The sequence below is a fragment of the Mustela nigripes genome, chromosome 2 (genome assembly GCF_022355385.1).
Source record: "Mustela nigripes isolate SB6536 chromosome 2, MUSNIG.SB6536, whole genome shotgun sequence".
In the NCBI taxonomy this organism is placed as follows: Eukaryota; Metazoa; Chordata; class Mammalia; order Carnivora; family Mustelidae; genus Mustela; species Mustela nigripes.
In genome coordinates, this window is record NC_081558.1 from 161,058,039 (window position 1) to 161,075,925 (window position 17,887).

Here is a 17,887-nt window from a genome sequence, read left to right on the forward strand (position 1 = left end):
GCAAGCTCAATTCCTTAATTTTTTTTCTTTTTTAATTTCTGTGACCTATCTAGGAAATTTTTCCCAGTCCCAAGTCAAAAAAATATTTTCCTGTTTTCTTCTATAAGCTTTGTGGTTTTCACTTTCCTGTTAGATCCCAAAACCATCTCAAGCTAATTTTTATATATGTTATGAAGTAGAGATTGGGGTTCACTTCTCCCATATGGATATACAGTTATTTCAGAAATGTGAGTGGCTTCCTTAATGGACCAATGCTGACTCAGTGGTCTCGCAAACACGGCTGGTCACATTTTACAATTCAAGGATTTTCCATGTAATAGCCAGAATGTTTTGTCCGAAGCAGCTCATAATTTAGTGACATCAACAAGTGACAACAATTTAATGTGATACCTTCTGTATTAGCAGGAAATGTAAGTATCATGGAGGACAGAGAGGAGGGCACAGTGAAATGTATGCCATAGTCTGGCATCTGGAGAGACTTTAGGGAAGACACAACCCATGGTTTATAATTTGGTTAAGGAACTTGAGATTTTTTTTTTCCTAAGGTTTATTTTATTCACTTATTTGAGAGAGAGCAAGAGCGAGCAAGAGTGCGGGTAGAGAGGGGGGATTAGAGGGAGCAGGAGAAACAGGCTCTCTGCTGAAAAGGGAACCTGATGCGGGGCTGATCGCAGGACCCTAGGATCATGACTTGAGTCAAAGGCAGACGCTTAACCAACTGAGCCACCCAGCCATGCTGGGACTGGAGATTTTTCAGGAAGAATTTGCTCTAGGCCAAAATTTAAAATACTTTTATCTTAAGGGGCTCCTTTCTCTTCCTCTGGTGAAGCTCTCCTTGGTTGTCATCTTCTCTTTCCAAGCTGCCCTCCCTTTAAGCATACATCCTGACTTCTCAGTCTCCTCCTAAATGACCCTGTCGAGACCTTGCTAGCATTTCTTTTTCTCTTCTCACGAAGAGAAAAATGGTCAGTCCTGGGTCACTTCCCTCACTCAGTGGACTCGAGAACTGGCCAGGGGCTAGAAAACGCATTTCATAAACCAATTTGCATTTTTATGTTAGTAGGTTAATTAGGATTTAGTAAGCTGCCATCACAGGAGTAAGTCCATTTTTAACTGGGTCTCCTGAAGATTTAATCACCTCAATTAATCACCACCGTAACTTCTTCAATTTCTTCATGCCTCAGTCTCTCCCCCTGTAAAATGGGGATACTACTACTACTTATCTTGTGTAGATTTGGTGGGAGGGAGATTAAATAAGTTAATACATGTGAAGTCCTTAGAACTTCGCCTGGGTAAGAACTAGGTGAGTGTTTGGCATGAGAGGAGAAATCATACATGGTAGAGTGTAGGGTGGAGATATTTTGCCAAGGGTGAGGTGCCACAGGCACAGTCTTCCTTTGGCGATAGAGACCGAGGATACACAGTGGCCCACAGGAAGTCCACTGTAGTCCTGAGCCTGACCCATTCAAAACTTTTTCTTTTCCTTTTTAAAAAAAGATTTATTTATGTATTTTAGACACACACACACACACACACACACACACAGACTGGGGGGCAGAGAGAATCTCAGGCAGACTGCGAGCTCAGCACAGAGCCCCACTCGGGGCTCTACCCCCCTGACCCTGAGATCACAACACTAAGATGACAATGTGAGCGAAACTGAGTCAAGCCGCTCACCCGACTTCTGTGCCCCAAGAGGAAGGAACATCAAGCCGATAGCCAAGCTGTGGCACTGCAGTGGAGATGCTTCACCAACAACCCGCCCCATCTACTGATGAGACGCCTGCGCAAGAAGATGGAGAAACGCAACCTCAGATTGCGCCAGCGGAACTTAAACTCCAAGGAGCCTCCAATGGGAGCTTATCAGAAACGCAAAATGGAGATTTGTCTGAAGAAACAGTGGGAGGTGGGAAGGTTAAAAAAAATCCCTGAAATGGTCTGTGAGTGGGGGGCTCATCAGAAACCCAGAATGGAGAGAGAACTAAAGAAACGGTGGAAACCGTACAAGTTTAAAAAAAAAGAAAGAAATCTACCATAGTAATCAATGGAGAAGCACCAAACAGCTTCCCAATTCAGAACCAAAAAAGAGGAAGAAAAAGAGAAAAATGGTAGATGATGCCAGGCCTGATACCAAAAAAGCGAAAACTAAAGACAAAGGGGACTCTGATGAAGGGACCCAAGCTCCTGAAGAGACAGAAAAGAGTGTGGAGAAGCCGATGATCATGAAGAGGACAGCGAAGTGCCCAGCCTACCCCTAGGCAGTCCTATCCTAGGACTGATAGGAGCTTCTGAGGATACTTCCTTTGCTTCTCTTACCGATCTTGTCAATGAGAACACTCTGAGGGCAATAAAAGAAATGGGTTTTACAAAAATGACTGAAATTCAGCATGAAAGTGTTGCACTTCTGGAAAGCGGGGACCTTCTAGTGGCCGCCAAAACAGGCAGGGGCAAAACGCTGGCATTTCTCATCCCTGCCCTTGAGCTCATTGTCAAGTTTAAGGTCTTGCCTAGGAACGGAACCGGAGCTCTTATGCTCTCACCTGCTGGGAACTGGCCATGCAGACTTCTGGTGTTCTTAAGGAGCTAATGACGCACTATGTTCACACCTATGGGTTGACAATGGGCAGCAACAGATTGGTGGAAGCACAGGAACTTGGTAATGGGATCAACATCATCGTGGCCACCCCAGGCCGCCTCCTGGACCCCGCAGGATTTATGTCTAAAAATCTACAGTGTCTGGTTATTGGCGAGGCTGATCGTATCTTGGAGGTTGGGTTTGAAGAGGAATTAAAACAAATTATTAAACTTCTGCCAACATGCAGGCAAACCATGCTCTTTTCTGCCACACAAACTCAAAAAGTTAAGGACCTGGCGAGGATTTTTTCGAAAAAGAAGCCATTGTATGTTGGTGTCGATGACGATGAAGCTAATGCAGCAGTGGGTGGTCTTGAGCGGGGCTAAGTGTTTGTCCCTCGGAAAAAAGCTTCCTCTTGCTCTTTACATTCCGTAAGAAGAACCGGAAGAAGAAACTGATGGTCTTCTTCTTTTCATTCTGTAAGTCCGTGAAATGCCACTGTGAGTGGCTGAATTACATCGATTTGCCCAGTCAGTCATGGAAGGCAGAAGCAAAATAAGCACAGAGCCGCATTCTTCCAGTTCTGCAACGCAGATTCAGGGATATTGCCATGTACCGATGTGGCAGCAAGAGGGCTGGGTATTCCTGAAGTCGACTGGATTGTTCAGAATGACCCTCAAGATCACCCCAAGGAAGATAGTCATCGTGTAGGAAGAACAGCCAGAGGCCTAAACAGGAGGGGGCATGCCTTGCTCATTTTACACCCTGAAGAATTGGGTTTCCTTCCTTCCTTGAAGCAATGCAAGGTTCCATTAAGTGAATTTGAGTTTTCCTGGTCCAAAATTTCTGACCTTCAGTCTCAGCTTGAAAAATTGATTGAAAAGAACTACTTCCTCCATAAATCAGCACAGGAAGCATATAAGCCCTACATTCAAGCATATGATTCCCATTTTCTGAAACAGATCTTCAATGTTGATAACTTAAATTTGCCTCAAGTTGCTCTGTCGTTTGGTTTCAAGGTGCCTCCTTTTGTTGCTCTGAATGTGAACATGCAATGAGGGCCAGCTTAAAAAGAGAGGAGGCAGCAGTGGGTTCGGCTACCAGAAAGCCAAGAAAGTTGAGAAGTCCAACATCTTCAAACACATTAGCAAGAAGTCCTCCAGCAGCCAGCAGTTCTCCCACTGAAGACACACCTTCCTTTCGTCTTGAATAGCTTTGTCCAGAAACTGATCCCCCCCACCCTCCCACCCCCCACCCGCTTTGTCCAACAAAGGAATTGTAGCTTCGGGATTGGGACTGATGGAACAGGAGTATGAGTTGGTGTGGGTTGCAAGCTCTGGGCACTGATACTTCCAGGAGATACCGCTCTTATTTGGGGATGTAAAACAGAGTTCAGTTTTTCTAGGTTGTTCAAGAGCAAAACAAGGGATCTTTTGGATTGTGTTGGACAACAGAGTATTTGAAATCTTTTGCCTCCAAATTTGTCATTGTTTTGGGGGGTGGGGTATTTTTTAAATTTAAAATTAAATAATTAATATAAAATATATCATTGGTTTAGAGATGGAGTTAGGTGATTCATCAGTCTTCTATATGCCCAGTACTCATCACATCACGTGCTCTCCTTAATGTCCATTACCCAGTTTAGCCTCCCTTAGAAGGCAGTGACCTGGTACACTGGGGGTGGTAATGCAAAGATTATCTCAGGCTTTTTTGTTTTGTTTTGTTTTGGCTTTTTATTGGCCCTTAACCATAGTTATTGATCTTCTCTGAAAATGCTACTGTGTCTAGGAAGCACGTTACATTAAAGGTGGCGTTGGTTTTGTATATGCCAGCAAGCCTTTCCCATTTTTTTTTTAAGAGCAGAAAGTGTGGATTGTTTGTCATTGTTACTTGAATAAAGCACCCTTAGCAGTCCTAACATTTGTTGGAAACAGTGGGAACCCGAGATTTGAGCCTCATTTATACCAGTATAATAATAATAATAATAATAATAATAATATAAAATCCACAAGCCAGGGACGCCTGGTTGATTCAGTCAGTAGGCCATGTGACCCTTGATCTCAGGGTTCAAGCCCCACATTGGGTGTAGAGTTTACTTTAAAATTAAAAAAAAAATAATAATAATAATAAAGAAAGAAAGAAAAGAAAACGGAAAAAAAAACCCACTAGTCAGTGTTTAGATATGAAATGCTGGCGCCATCTTCTGGTCATCATGGGGAAATGAGCATTAACGGTTTGGTAGCAACTCCAGGGGACTCCAGCCAGAGCCAAACCACAGGAGATCCCTGGAGCCTGAGCAGCGCAAGGTGGGAAAGACATCCTCCCGTGGTCTCCGGTGACAAAGAGCTCCATGTCAGCTTCGGGTTGCAGGTATCAACCTTCCTCAAGGCAAGGATCAAATAACCGGGATTATGTACAGAGACAGGAAAATGTAGAACTCCCTGTGAGGAGAAGCTGCTTTGTTTTCTTAACTTTTGGCCTTTAGCAAGGAGAGATGGGACAGAAGGCTCAACAGGCCTGTGAAGCACCAGGTGCCATGAGCAGAGCAGTGCGGTAGAAACTTCCCTTTGCCTTTGAAGCCCACTGAGAAGTCTGAGCCTCGGTGTTTCTGGGTTTCTTTCACATAGAGATGGCAGGCCTACTTTGTGCCAGTCACTGTGGTAGGCATTTGATGCTCAGACTCTGCAGTTTCGTATAGTATTAACCCTCTAAGCGGCAGGAAAGAGACAGCTCAGAGAGCTCAGGAAATTTGTCCAAGGCCAGCCTGTTATTAAGAGACTACACTGGTAGGGGCACCTGGGTGGCTCAGTGGGTTAAGCCTCTGCCTTTGGCTCAGGTCACGATCTCAGGGTCCTGGGATTGAGCCCCGCATCAGGCTCTGTTCAGCAGGGAGCCTGCTTCCCTTCCTCTCTCTCTGCCTACTTGTGATCTCTGTCTGCCAAATGAATAAATAAAATCTTTAAAAAAAAAAAGAAAAAAGAAAAAAAAAAAGAGACTACACTGGTGTGCTAGGGCTGCCACAGAAAATGCCAGACTGAGTGGTTTCAACAACAAAAATGTATTTTCTCACAGTTCTGAGACTGGGAGTCTGAGATCCAGATGTTGGTAGGTTTGGGTTCTTCTGAGGTTTCTCTCCTTGGCTTGTAGATGGCTGCCTTCTTGCTGTGTCCTCACGTCACCTTTTTTCTGAACACACACACTCCTGGGGTCTCTTTGTGTGTCCAAATTTCCTCCTTTTATAAGGACACCAGTCAGACTGGATTAGGACCCCCCAATGGCCTCATTTTAACTTAATCACCTCTTTAAAGACCCAATCTCCAGTGGTCCCATCCTGAGATATTGGGGCCTAGAGCTTCAATATAGGAATTTCCAGGGAACGTAATTCAGCCCACAACAGGGACCAGGTCAGGCTTCAATCTCAGGCTTCTGACTTCAGTCATGACTCCATGGCAGCTCTGTCCTTGAGCTTTGGCAAATCATGCTTTCTTTTAGTTCCAGTGAGAGTGTAAGGTTTCTAAGAATCTAGGGAAAATCTACCATAAAATTTCAGTCAGAATGGCTCTATTTCTCATGGCTTTGTTTGAGGGTGATGAATCAAAGCAAACAAGATCTTAGGTCCAAAGTTTCACTTAAGAGTTAGGTTAACTTCCTGCTGGGGGAAAAAATAAATCACCTCTACAATTGTAGGAAAATATACCTATGTGGTCTTTTTTTCCTCTTGGTTAAGCTGATAACCAGTGCTCAGGAGCCAGTCTGACAGCACCCCCTGTACCTCAGTTAGAACAGAGCTCTTGGGTATTAGAAATGCTTCTCTCCCATGCTTGTTCAATTGCCCAGAGGAAACAAGAGCCAAACGTCCTGCTGGTGCTTCGGAATGAACTCTTGAGTTTGTTTCTCCCTCCAGTGCATGTGGAGGCCTAGGAATACCAGCTGCATCCCTGTGATATTGTTGAGACTAGCCAGAGTGGAGAGACCCAGGGATTTTTCCAGTCTTGAGACATCTGCTGGTCACCAGGGAAGGCTCTGCCATGCTAGGATCCTTTGGCTTTGGCCACTTGCCGCCATATTATCACTAAGTGAAAGAGCTTGGTGCTTCCTCTGCAGCCAGATGAAAGTTCTAGGAATTTACAGGTCTGAAAAGCACTGTGACTTTGTGGAATCACAGTTGTAACCAGGAAGAGCTGCCCAGATTCTGGGAACAGTAAGACAATTACAGGCCAGTGGAGCAGAAAGGAGTAGAGTGTTGAAATACGCTATATTCAAGTTGAGTGGTGAGTATGGAAAAGGGCAGCAGCACAACAGTCAGAAGTCTAGGGTCAGGCATATCATTGACTCTTACCAGCTATGTGGGTCTGGGTCACTTAGCCTTACTGAGTCCCATCTGAAATGGGCACAGTAGGGATGCTTCGGTGGCTCAGTTGTTAAGTGTCTGCATTCAGCTCAAGTCATGATCCCAGGGTCCTGGGACTAAGTCCCGCATCAGGCTCCCTGCTCAGTTGGGAGCCTGCTTCTCCTTCTGCCTGCTGCTCCCCCTGCTTGTGCTCTCTCTCTCTCTCTCTGACAAATAAATAAATAATTTTTTCTAAAGGAGTGTTTGAAATGGGGACAGTAATGTGCTCTAGACCTGGAGGCTGGCTTAATTTAAGAATCAAATGAAATCATCTGCAGGAGGATAATTTATATTCTAAATACAGTACACAGATATAACTTGTCCTTACTTTTAAATACACTCTGTCCCTTATCAGTACAACTCTCTGCACAGACTTTATTATTTTCAGATTGCTTTATAGAAATTTACATGTTTATTTTCCCTGAGTGACTTAAGTTCCATGAGGATAAAGACTATATTACTTCCCTTTCATCTTTAGCTCTAGCTTCTCCTAAGTACTCAATCTTTTTTGTTGAATGAATGAATAATATTAGCCTACAAATTTACCAAACGCAGGAGGATAATGGTGTGTTACATGAACATATAAAACAAGAAAGTCTGTCATTCTGTATCTTTCAGAGATACAGCATTGGATTATGACATTCTCTTTTCCATGTTCAGCATGAGTAATTCAGTCAGGACTTAGCGGAGCCACATAGTAAGGGTATCTGGTTTTGTTTACAGCCAAGATAAGCAGGAGTTTTCACCAGGAAACAAAAGTTCAGGTTCTTCTTGCTGTCTGACCTCTTGCCTGATGAACTCCTGCTACCTGGAGTGATGCTATCCAAACTCAGAACCAAACAGCCACAGACAAGTTTTTGGAAGAATATTTCACTACCTAAATTCTGGTGCTTTCCATCTGGAACTCAGGAACCAAAGTGGGTCCTGCAAATATCCTTGTTACCCAAATATATTCGCTTCCTCAGCTTGGATTGGGAGGATGCCCCATTCTCCAGATATATTTATAACGTTCCCTTTATCCAAATCCACAGGTGCACACACACATATATGTACAGATATAAAAGCCGAGCTTTTTCTTGATGACACCTGTCATCTCTGCTGTCCGGGATAAAGATCATCTAATATAACACATCCGAACCTTCTGCCTAATGGTGCAGTCAGAATCCATTCTGCTCTGGGAAGGACCTGAAACGATGGAGCTGTAGGGACCAGCCTGACGCTGCTTCTCAGGACTCACTGTCCCTACGGAAGGAACAAACCTTTGCAGGCCACCTCTGAATCCCTAGCACCTAGCACAGCCTCATTCTCCTTTAATGCTTTCTAAATGAGTGAGTACTAGGGCCAGCTGTGAAGGGTGGGGGACAAGTATGTGTTGTGATCACACAGCAGAAATGAAGACACTGCTGTTGGCTTAAAGGGCTTTGCCCTAGCACCAACACTGAGTGAGTATTTATGGTCCACTAGATATTTTAACAAAGTATTTACAAACCCTTTGGCCACGTTTAATGCAAACTGCCCCTAATGCACAGCTTTTTCAAATATAAGTTTTTTAGTTTTTTGTTTTATTGTTATTCTAAAATCTTCAAGCTATACGATTTTACTGCTCTTTATTCAGAAGGGAATCGAGACAAGTTTTATTAAAACAAAAAACAAAAGAGGGACGCCTGTTTGGCTCAGTTTGTTAAGTATCTGCCTTTCATTCAGGTCATGATCCCAAGGTGCTGGGATCGAGCCCCATGTTGGGCTCCCTGCTCAGCAAGGAGCCTGCTCTCCCTCTGTCTGCTGCTCCCCCTGCTTGTGTGCGCTCTCTCTCTCCCTCTCTGACAAATAAATAAAAATCTTGAACAACAACAACAAACCTCACTTGTGGGGGAGAAGCAAGTTCTTACCTATGAACCAAAGTGTTCTTGAGGCCACCAACCAGGCCTCGGGCGATGGTCTTCACTCTGGGGGTGAGAATGGCTTGAGAGACGTGGAAGGAGCCATGCGGGGCCCGCTCACTCAGAGTGGTCTCCAAGAAGAGGATGAGTTTGCGCACACTTGTGGTGTTCGCCCAGGGCGCTGGGATCTTCTTTCCGGGCCACAGGAAGGGGTATTGCTTGTAGAAGGGACAGTGATAGAAAATAAGAACCTGAAACATTCAAAACAGAAAAAGGAGAACAATTCATGAATAAGCTGAATGTCAGTTCCTTGGCTTTGCCCTGATTGTAGGAATAAAGGCAAACAAATATAAGCATGTAGAAATTCAAGAATTGTATGTATATATATATATATATAGAGAGAGAGAGAGAGAGAGAGAGAAACCAATAAGCAAAGATTTTAGTACTTCTGTATGTCTGACTTTGAAGATGCTTTGTTTTTGTCACGAAACACCTCTGGAAGGATGATAAAATCCTGAACCCCTTCTCAGATCACATTTTAAATGAATGTATAAGATAAAATTGGATTACAAAGGAAATCAATGAGACCAAAATATAGCTATCAGTAGATTATCAACTTGTAATAAATTAGTGTACATGCTTCATAATAATACATTAAATAAAAGTACTGTGTTGTAAGTTTACTAAGTTCCATCATTTTGAGTTAATGATGAGTAAAAATGATATTTCAAATAACTGAAATGTGATACGGAAATACCTGTGATTTCTATGGGGACAAAATCACGGGTAGGGCCGATACTTATGTGGTTGAGTGCCTGCGCTCATCATCAATGGGTATATGAATTTTCAGTTAGAGGTGAGAAGGAAGAAGAATGAAGATTTTTCCTATCCAAATCCACAGACTGCTTAAATCCTGCCCATGCCCCGCCCCTTGGGGCTCTGAGCCCCAGATGGAGGGCCCTGTGGCCAGTGCTGTCTGCAAGGGAGGACTCCTAGGCTCTTGAAATTGACGCTCCCAGGGTTGAGACCAACACCTTGCACTAATCTGGGACTACCCTGAGCTTCAATCAGGGAAGCCGACTGAACGACATAACCCTTTCCAGGAGGGGGTGGGAAGGCGGTATTCCAGGAAAGACAGACTTCCAGGAGGCGGTGGGTCTTCAGTGGGACCCCTCGGGGCTGGTGGTGATTTTGAAAATAATTAGTGAGCCAGATCCACAGCATTAATTAGTTTCTGGGAGGCAGCTGAGGGACGGGGAGTTGCTATTTTCATTGTCCCAATTCAGAGTTCTGCTGCTTAGGTTTCTAGAAGTTGTCTATTTTTCCCTGCTCCCAAACACCAGTAATCTCTTCCTGGAGGAATGTCCAGCATGTTTACACTCCCTGGACTGCCATGGTCGGATAGCTGGCCCTAGAGCGTAATCCCCCAGGCACCTGAGAAGCAGGGCTCTGAATGCGTGTCCGGTTTCCAATGTGGTGAGCTATGGACCAAAGTGACTAACTGCTCCTGTGGACCCAGAGCAAGGGCGCGTCAGGCTGGGTGCACCCAACAGGCTAATAGTTGTTGTTTTTAATGGTGTTGAGTAATGTCTGACTGACTGCTAATGATGCCTGTGGTAAACACGTGTGTTAATGAGGTTAATCACAGGCTCATGGTAAGCAGATTGTTAGGGAGATTGGCAGGATTCCCTGCTGCTGGTGTAATTGGCTAGCTGGGAGGCTGGGGTCTCCTGCCTCCGAAAGGGAGGTCAGCTGTCCTGTGACATGGACGGCGGCAGTGAGATCCTTCCCTGTCGGGCCATTTTCAGAGCTGCCCGACCCCTGAGCGTTGTTACGGCTGTTCTCTCTACTCTCCCTTAGAGAAGGTGCAAATAGGACAAGCTGTAGAAAAGGGGCTCTAGGCCTTTCCTCGAGTGCCTGAGCAATCTGACCGCAGGGTTAGAAGGAGGAGTTCTGTTTACACGAGGACCTCAGTCCAGCAAACCAACTGTTATTCTAAGGGATTCTAGGGGCAGTGACTTCTGCCCTAGGGCCTGTGTTTTGCATCTGCCTCCCTGCCTTGCTCTGCCATCTTTTTCTCTGAAATACTCTCCCCCACCCAGCTCAGCAACTTATGTTCAGTTCTTCTCCGGAGACTCAGATTTGAAATCTACTTTCTTTTGAAAATTATTCCTTGACTGACTATCTCTTATTCTGATGGGTCCTTTCCTGGAGGCTCCTGGACTAGAGATCTATGCTAGGTACTATTTTTCAACTGATTGCTTACAAACCCCTTTCTTTATACAGTACCTCTGAGGCAGTTTTACTTTGCCACTGTGTTTTGGTTGTTTTTTTATGAGTGTTAAGGACTCTTACCTTTTCATTAAGATTCAAAATATTGCCAAACCGTAGATTAAGTCTTCTAATTCATCGTACCTCAAAACCCACAGCCATGATGTACACCTATTAGTGAGCTGTGATGTCATTGTTTCATGTAGTTAATGAAATTTGACTGAATGGTAGTATACTTCTTGCTATGAAACTGCAGTGATAAAATAATCAGGGGGTTCCCATGCAAGGCAGCTCTTTACATAATGAAGATTTAAAGTTTAACCACCAGTAGGGCCCTGCTTCCAGCAGGGGGTAGATCACTGATGGCTGTGAGGTCTCCATTTAGCTTTTAGGAAGAGACATGGCAGGGAAAAGCTGGGGAGAGCAGGAAGAGCAGGGAGAGCCTAGAATCCAAATGGATGACATTCTCCCTTTTTCTGACAGGTCATCACAGAGTCTCTCCTTCATAATTTTTGGAGTAGCTGTAGTTGGAAGACACAGATTAGTCCATATTTAAAAGCAAGGATGGCTCACCACTCTGCTGCTAGAAATTCACGGTCCCCCTCATCATTATTCCTGAAGACACCCGTTACTCCCGCAGACTTCCAAACAATTTGGTGTGCAATATGGCAGTCCATACAGGACACTATCTGTGCGTAAAATTATAAAGCTGTATTTATAACAGATATCTGATTGACAAACTTAGCTATACTGAGATTTAACCTTATCCGAATCCCACATTCAAAAGCCCTTCTTCAGATCTACAGCCCTTTATCATTCTCTGAAACCTCTGAGACCCTCCGATAACACAGGCTCATGAATAAAGAGAAGGGGTGTTTATTATAATGATCTATGCTCCTCGTTGTGAAAACCACCAAGATGAGGGGAAGGCCCTGGGATGGCATCAGGAGCCGTGGGGAGCAAACAGCCGATGACTCTACCTCGGCTCTTGCCACTCACTAGGAACGTTCTCTCGGGCAAGTTGCTTAGTCTCTCTATGCCTCAGTTTACTCCTCCGTAAAATGAGGGTAACAAAACACCTATCTCACAGTGTTGTGGAGAGGATTCAGTGTGCTAATCCATGTACCTAGCACAGTATAAAGGCTCAATAAAGGTTAGCTATCAAGGTGACCTTGTCATTCCTATTATTTCATATTGTAAGAGGGACTCCACTGAGGAAAAAAAAAAATTCTCCAAATTAGACTTGTGAGTCTGAAAAGATATCTAGCCAGATTGGGAGCAGAGGTGTGATAAACATTTGGCCAGCCATCATTACAAAGTTTTAGTGAGGAAAAGTGGCTTAGGTAAGTTTTAATAGATCCTGAGATCTAACTCATTAGCTCCTGTGGCGTCAAAGGTTTTAGCCCTTTCAGAGGCGCGCAAACCCCCCTGGGGTTTCCAGTTCCTCAGGCCAAACCTGGGAGTCATCGGTGAAGCCCGTTTCTTTTGTGCCCTGAATCCCATCGATTGGAAAACCCTGTTGGCTCTACCTTCTGATAGATTCTAAATCTGATCACTTTCCCCATTGTCTTCCTACCAGCTACAGAGACCCCGTTACCATGTAATTCAGGACACAGCACCCTGTACAGAACCTTCCTCGCTCAGAGTGAAAGCCTGAGTTCCCACCCCACCGTCCATGATCTCTGACCCCCTTCCGCTGCTCTGCTCTCCAGCCCCATGGCCCCTGCGTCTCCCCAAAGAGAACCAGGCAGTGGAGGGTTCCTCTGCTGGGAAAGCTCTTCCCCAAACAGGCACATGATTAACTCCCTTGAACATCTACCCTGATCAACCTATTTAAAATCGATACCAACCCTCCAACCTACAGAACTTTGGTTCCTCCCAACCATGCTTACCTTTCTGTTTTCATCACTCATATCACTTTTAGCATTTTATGTAATGTATTTATTATGGCGATTATCTACGATCTCTTTCTTACACCTGAATGAAAGCTCCATGAAGGCAAGGATCTTTGTTTTATTTACTAATTTATCCCAAGTGCCTGGACTGGTGCTCAGCACACACCTGGTATTCATGAATATTTGCAAGTGAATAATCTTTAATTTATTTTTAATTGAAAGGTCTTCCCCAAGTTCAAAAATAGTTGCCTCTTTAAGATGCGTTGGTTAAGGCACCTATGAGTAAGCAAACAACTATGAAAGAAAGGGATTTGCTTGCTTTCTTTTGTTAAAGAGCATCTAAATTGGAGACTGATCTTTCTCAAAGCTCCCCTCGCCCCCCAGTGTCTCATACTGTGGGATCCGGGCAGCATGTATCTGAGGCCCACATTCCTTTTCCTGACTATGCCCCTCAAGGCCTCGCTTTGGGGTTTCTTCCAGGCTTAAGGGACCTGGGACAGCTCTCAGGCCTGGATCCCTTTGTTGGGCTCTTCCTTCAGTCTCTCAAGCCAAGCCCCCAAATCTGTTAAAATAGCCTTTTCAAATATTAACAGCTCTGAGATGAATCACTTCCATGCTTATGTCAGCTAATGTAGGGATTATCTGACAGTGAGTTAAAGGCAGGATGGACTCCCCATCCTTCAGGGGAACTAGGGGCCTGAAAAGGGATTCCAGGGGAGATAGGAAGAAAAAAAAGCGGGGGGCAATCACCAGGGGGTCCAATTTCATGAAGCTGCCCTGGGCTGGTTCTGGCCAGGCCACTCAAATTCAGATACTTCCAACAGGCTGCCCAATCAATCGTAACTATCTGGCAGGTGTTAATCCCAGTTCACTGGTGCCCAAGAACTAGTGGGTATATCTGAGTCTGAAGCTATCCGAGAGTCCAGGACCCAGGGAGAATCTGTGTTGCCTTCTAGCCTAAGCGCCCGGGGTGAGCTGCCTTTTCTGGCTGAAAAGGCAGAAAGAGCCCTGCTGCCCTTGCAAGTGGGTCTGTCTCCTCTCACCTGGCACTTCTTCTCCCACAGGGCTCGCAGCGTCATGCTCTCCACACTGCAGGCGGAGCACAGCTTGTTTCCAAAGGCCTCCTGGATTCGGAGAACCAGGCGCTTGTGGTGGGCCTCATCCATGGCGTAGAAGTGGTTGAAATCCAGGAAGACGATCTCCTGGGGGTGTTGGGTCAGAAATGAGTCAATCTCCATCAGCCCATCCCAGACCTTGATGCCAAAAAGTCCGTGAATGAAGTAGATCTCCTGGTCGGCATCCCCGGGTTTGGAAGACACACGCAGGTCGAAGTAGCGGATCCCGGCTTCCAGCTGCTCTCGGAAGGTCAGGTTCTGCGTCACGGACCACTTCTTCATGAGCTTCTTCACCAAGGAGATCCTGGCCAGGCGTTTGATGGCTGCGGTTTGGTCAGGGCCCACCGGGGACTTCTCATCGACCCAGTAGCTGAACGAGTCATGGGAGCCTGTGTGGAGAGCAACAAAGGTGGGGAGCCAGGTGAGACCAGAGCTGGGAAAAATGAACCCGCCCATCAGGAAGCGGCAAAAAACTAGCAAACACACACAAAAATGTCAATAAATACTTGCATAAATTTTCAAGCTTGCTAGACTAGAAGGAAGCACAAATTAAAGTAAGGTAGTCTTATTAGCAGCTTGGTAGGCCTGAAGTACCGGCTCTAATTCTCACAGACGACTAGCGTGAGGTGAATTACTAAATGCCCTTTTGGAAAGCTCCTTAGAAACGGGTTAAGAGGAGCTTTAAAATATTCATACCACTTGATCTAGTAATTTCATTTCAGGAACGCTCTTCTGGGGAAAGAAATTAATGTTGGGAAAACAAAGATGTTTGCTACAGAATATTCATAGTAAGACAAACTGGAGGTTGCCTAAGTGTCTCTTACGGAAGAAGGCTCCAGGCCGGCAGATCCGCTTTATTCATGCGGTCCATGAAGCAAAGAGGAGAACCCCGCATCTAGCTCAGTAATTCTGGGACAGGCGTTTACATTCTAGGAAAGGCAGATTGTTAGAAATCAACTGTTATTACGTCTACTATTCTTTATGCTCTTGTACATACACTATTTTACTATAGTGAAAACCTGAGTCAGTAGGAATGACTTCTTGACAAATCAGGTCATCATTTTTAAGAGCTCAACACAGCTTACTTAGATGGCCTTCTTTTTGGACACATATCTTAATAAGCCAAATCTGTCCTTAAATGGTCAAATATGGGTTCTTTTCCTCTGCCTGAAAGAAAAGAGGGTAGTTCCCCTCCCAGGCACTGCGGTGATCTTATGGTTACAAAGTTCAGGAGACCATGAGAGACACAGTTCTAACTATAATGAGGAAACACTTCAGTAGTAGTAACTCAAGGTGAGAATGATCTTTAACAAATATCATTCATTGGTCATTGGTTTCTTGTAAATTGACGTGGAAACTGCCCTTCTTCCAACCCAACCAGCTCTGTTCTTAAAGACTTCCCATTTTAGAAACAGATTTTTAAATTCCTACTAGCTGGCTGTTATCAATTATTCTTTTGACTTAATTTTAAATACATATTATTTCCATGTTCTTTAAAATAAATCAATCTTCTCAGAAATAGAGCAAAAGAAGAAAAACAGGAGATGATCAGGCACGTTTTATTTGTATTTAGCCTCTAGAAAAGGGAGGATACTCATTAACTATTAAGAAAAAGCATGTTTATTAATCCTTAGGCAAAGTCAATTTTGCAAGCGAGAAAATTACTAGCGTATTTCAGGTTAAAAAAAAAACAATTGCCATTACTAATAGAAATGTGGAGCAAATCCCCCTGGATTTTCCGTATTGGTTGTCTCTGTTAATGAGACTCACAGGATACTTGCCTAATGCTCTGCTTTCTTTGGCCTGTACAGAAATGGGAAATCTTTTTACCTCCTCATTGAGAGATTTATTATGAATACCTTACACATGGATGGTGAACAGCCAGTTCTCCTTTCTTTTTAAATTATACTAGTGGCCCAGCTGTTCAGGATGGAGTGTGTGATACAGTGCGAGGCCCACACTGAACTTATTTCTTCCCTGGGTCTCAGGGAATAGTTATTACCCAGGCACGGAGAAGCGACAAATTCCCTCTGGTTCCCTCTTGCTGGTGCCAAGCCCAGTCTCATCTCCGCAGGGAGATGTGCTAACAACCTCCAGTGGCTCTTCTCTGTGCCCCAGGGTTGTGCAGCAATGTGACAGCGATGGGGCCCCAGAGACCATTTCTGGATACACAGGGACATGAGTGGTGCCCAGGGATGGCTGTGTATATTCCCAAGGAACACTCAATTTCTGTCTCTTTGTTCCCCTCTCCATTTCCTCTTTTCCTTTCTGACGTCCTATGTCCAGTGCCACCCCTGGACAGGAGAGGACACGACAATGGAGCCGATTGTTTGCAGAATGTTTTATGGCATTGTCCTACCCAGGCCTACCTACAGCAGTCAAAACTGCTGTCACTCATTAAAAACAGGAGTTTTTGCTTTTCTACTTGGTTTTTTTTTTCTCCTCTGGGAAGCTTTTGCCTCATACAGAGTGAGTGAAGTCACATTCAGGCCTGAGTGCATTTAACTATCTCTTTTTCAATACATGGAATAAAAATGCCCTCCCCTCTCCTGCACATAGAATAATTACAAATTATGCACTCTGCTAATAGTACATATAAAAGAAAATCCTAATGCTTTAAAGCCCAAATTCATTAGCAAAATTTCTTCTTCTCCCTAGAGTTGACGGAAGTTATTTTACTTTATAAGACTGTTGACAGAACTACCTCTCCCCCTCTGGCCTGGCATGCATGCATTAAACTCATGCACTCCACCAGAAGAGGAGGAAGAGCCTCTGTTAACGACCCCTTGCCTTATTTCTATGAGAACTACTGCATGGGAATTAGGGAGGGCAGCTCCAGGAGCGGCTCCTGCTGGTCAGTTTTATGACAAGGTTCGAAGAAATTTAGGAGCTCCTCCTGCTGTAAGTTCTGCCATGGAAAGTATTTTTGCTGCTTCCTTATTTTTGCTTTACCACCTGGCAGTACCTTCTTCACTCACCCCTTCACGCATCTTCACTCACCCCTAGCTTCTCTCTGGAACCTTCCATCCCCTTATGTTCTGTGATGCATACTTTTAGACATTCCTATCTGTTAACCACTCTTGTTCTTTTTCCTTTGCTGGCTTCTCTTCTTCCGTGTCCCCAGACTTAAATATTTCCCAAGGATCTGTTCTCTATTTGCTTCTTTTCCCCCTCCAGGGGTTTCATCTGCTTCCTAGGTTTATCATAGCACCTTTGTGAGGATGACACCAAAACCTTCATTTCAAGCTCAAACTCTTCTAAGTTCCAAATTTGTTTCCAGTTTCCTGCTGCGGTCTCCCTCCTTGATGGCCCGCTCACACAACAGATTCCAGATTTCAGAGTCCACCTGCTCATGCTGTCCCTCTTACCCCACAAAGTGACTCTTCTGAATTTCTGCCCACAGTTCAGTGACCTGAACTTGACACCTTGGATTCTATTTCGATTCTGCCCCACCCCCACCCCCACTCTTCGTCCACCCAGTGAGCAAAACTTTACCTTTCACTTTTGCAACATATATCACACCCGTCTCTTCTTTAAACTTCAACTAACACCCCCCTTGTTCATACACTCATTATCTGTCACATGATCAGGACCGAAAAGACCCTAATATAATCCCTTCCATTCCAGCCTCTCTCCAATCTGTTCATGTTTGAAAGCTAATCATCTCAAGATACAGTGCTGATCATGTCTCTTCGTCCTTCCTCCCTCCCCAACCAGATCCCTACTCTGAGCACTGTTGTTCAGGAGTCTTCAGTATGGCC

The 17,887-nt window shown here is 44.6% G+C and overlaps 1 protein-coding gene and 1 pseudogene across 2 annotated transcripts in view; one reads left to right on the plus strand and one right to left on the minus strand.

The window, feature by feature from the left end:
• The window catches only part of PLCXD2 (phosphatidylinositol specific phospholipase C X domain containing 2), a 51,957-nt gene that overhangs the window by 7,891 nt on the left and 26,179 nt on the right, over positions 1–17,887 (minus strand). For both annotated transcript variants that reach the window (XM_059392004.1, XM_059392005.1), the window contains exons 2-3: positions 14,055–14,515; positions 8,855–9,096 (exon numbers count right to left, since the gene is read on the minus strand). In XM_059392004.1, the coding sequence (XP_059247987.1) occupies positions 8,855–9,096; positions 14,055–14,515 (703 nt within the window). The remainder of the gene's footprint in view (positions 1–8,854; positions 9,097–14,054; positions 14,516–17,887) is intronic.
• Positions 1,744–3,760, plus strand: LOC132012557 (ATP-dependent RNA helicase DDX18-like; annotated as a pseudogene).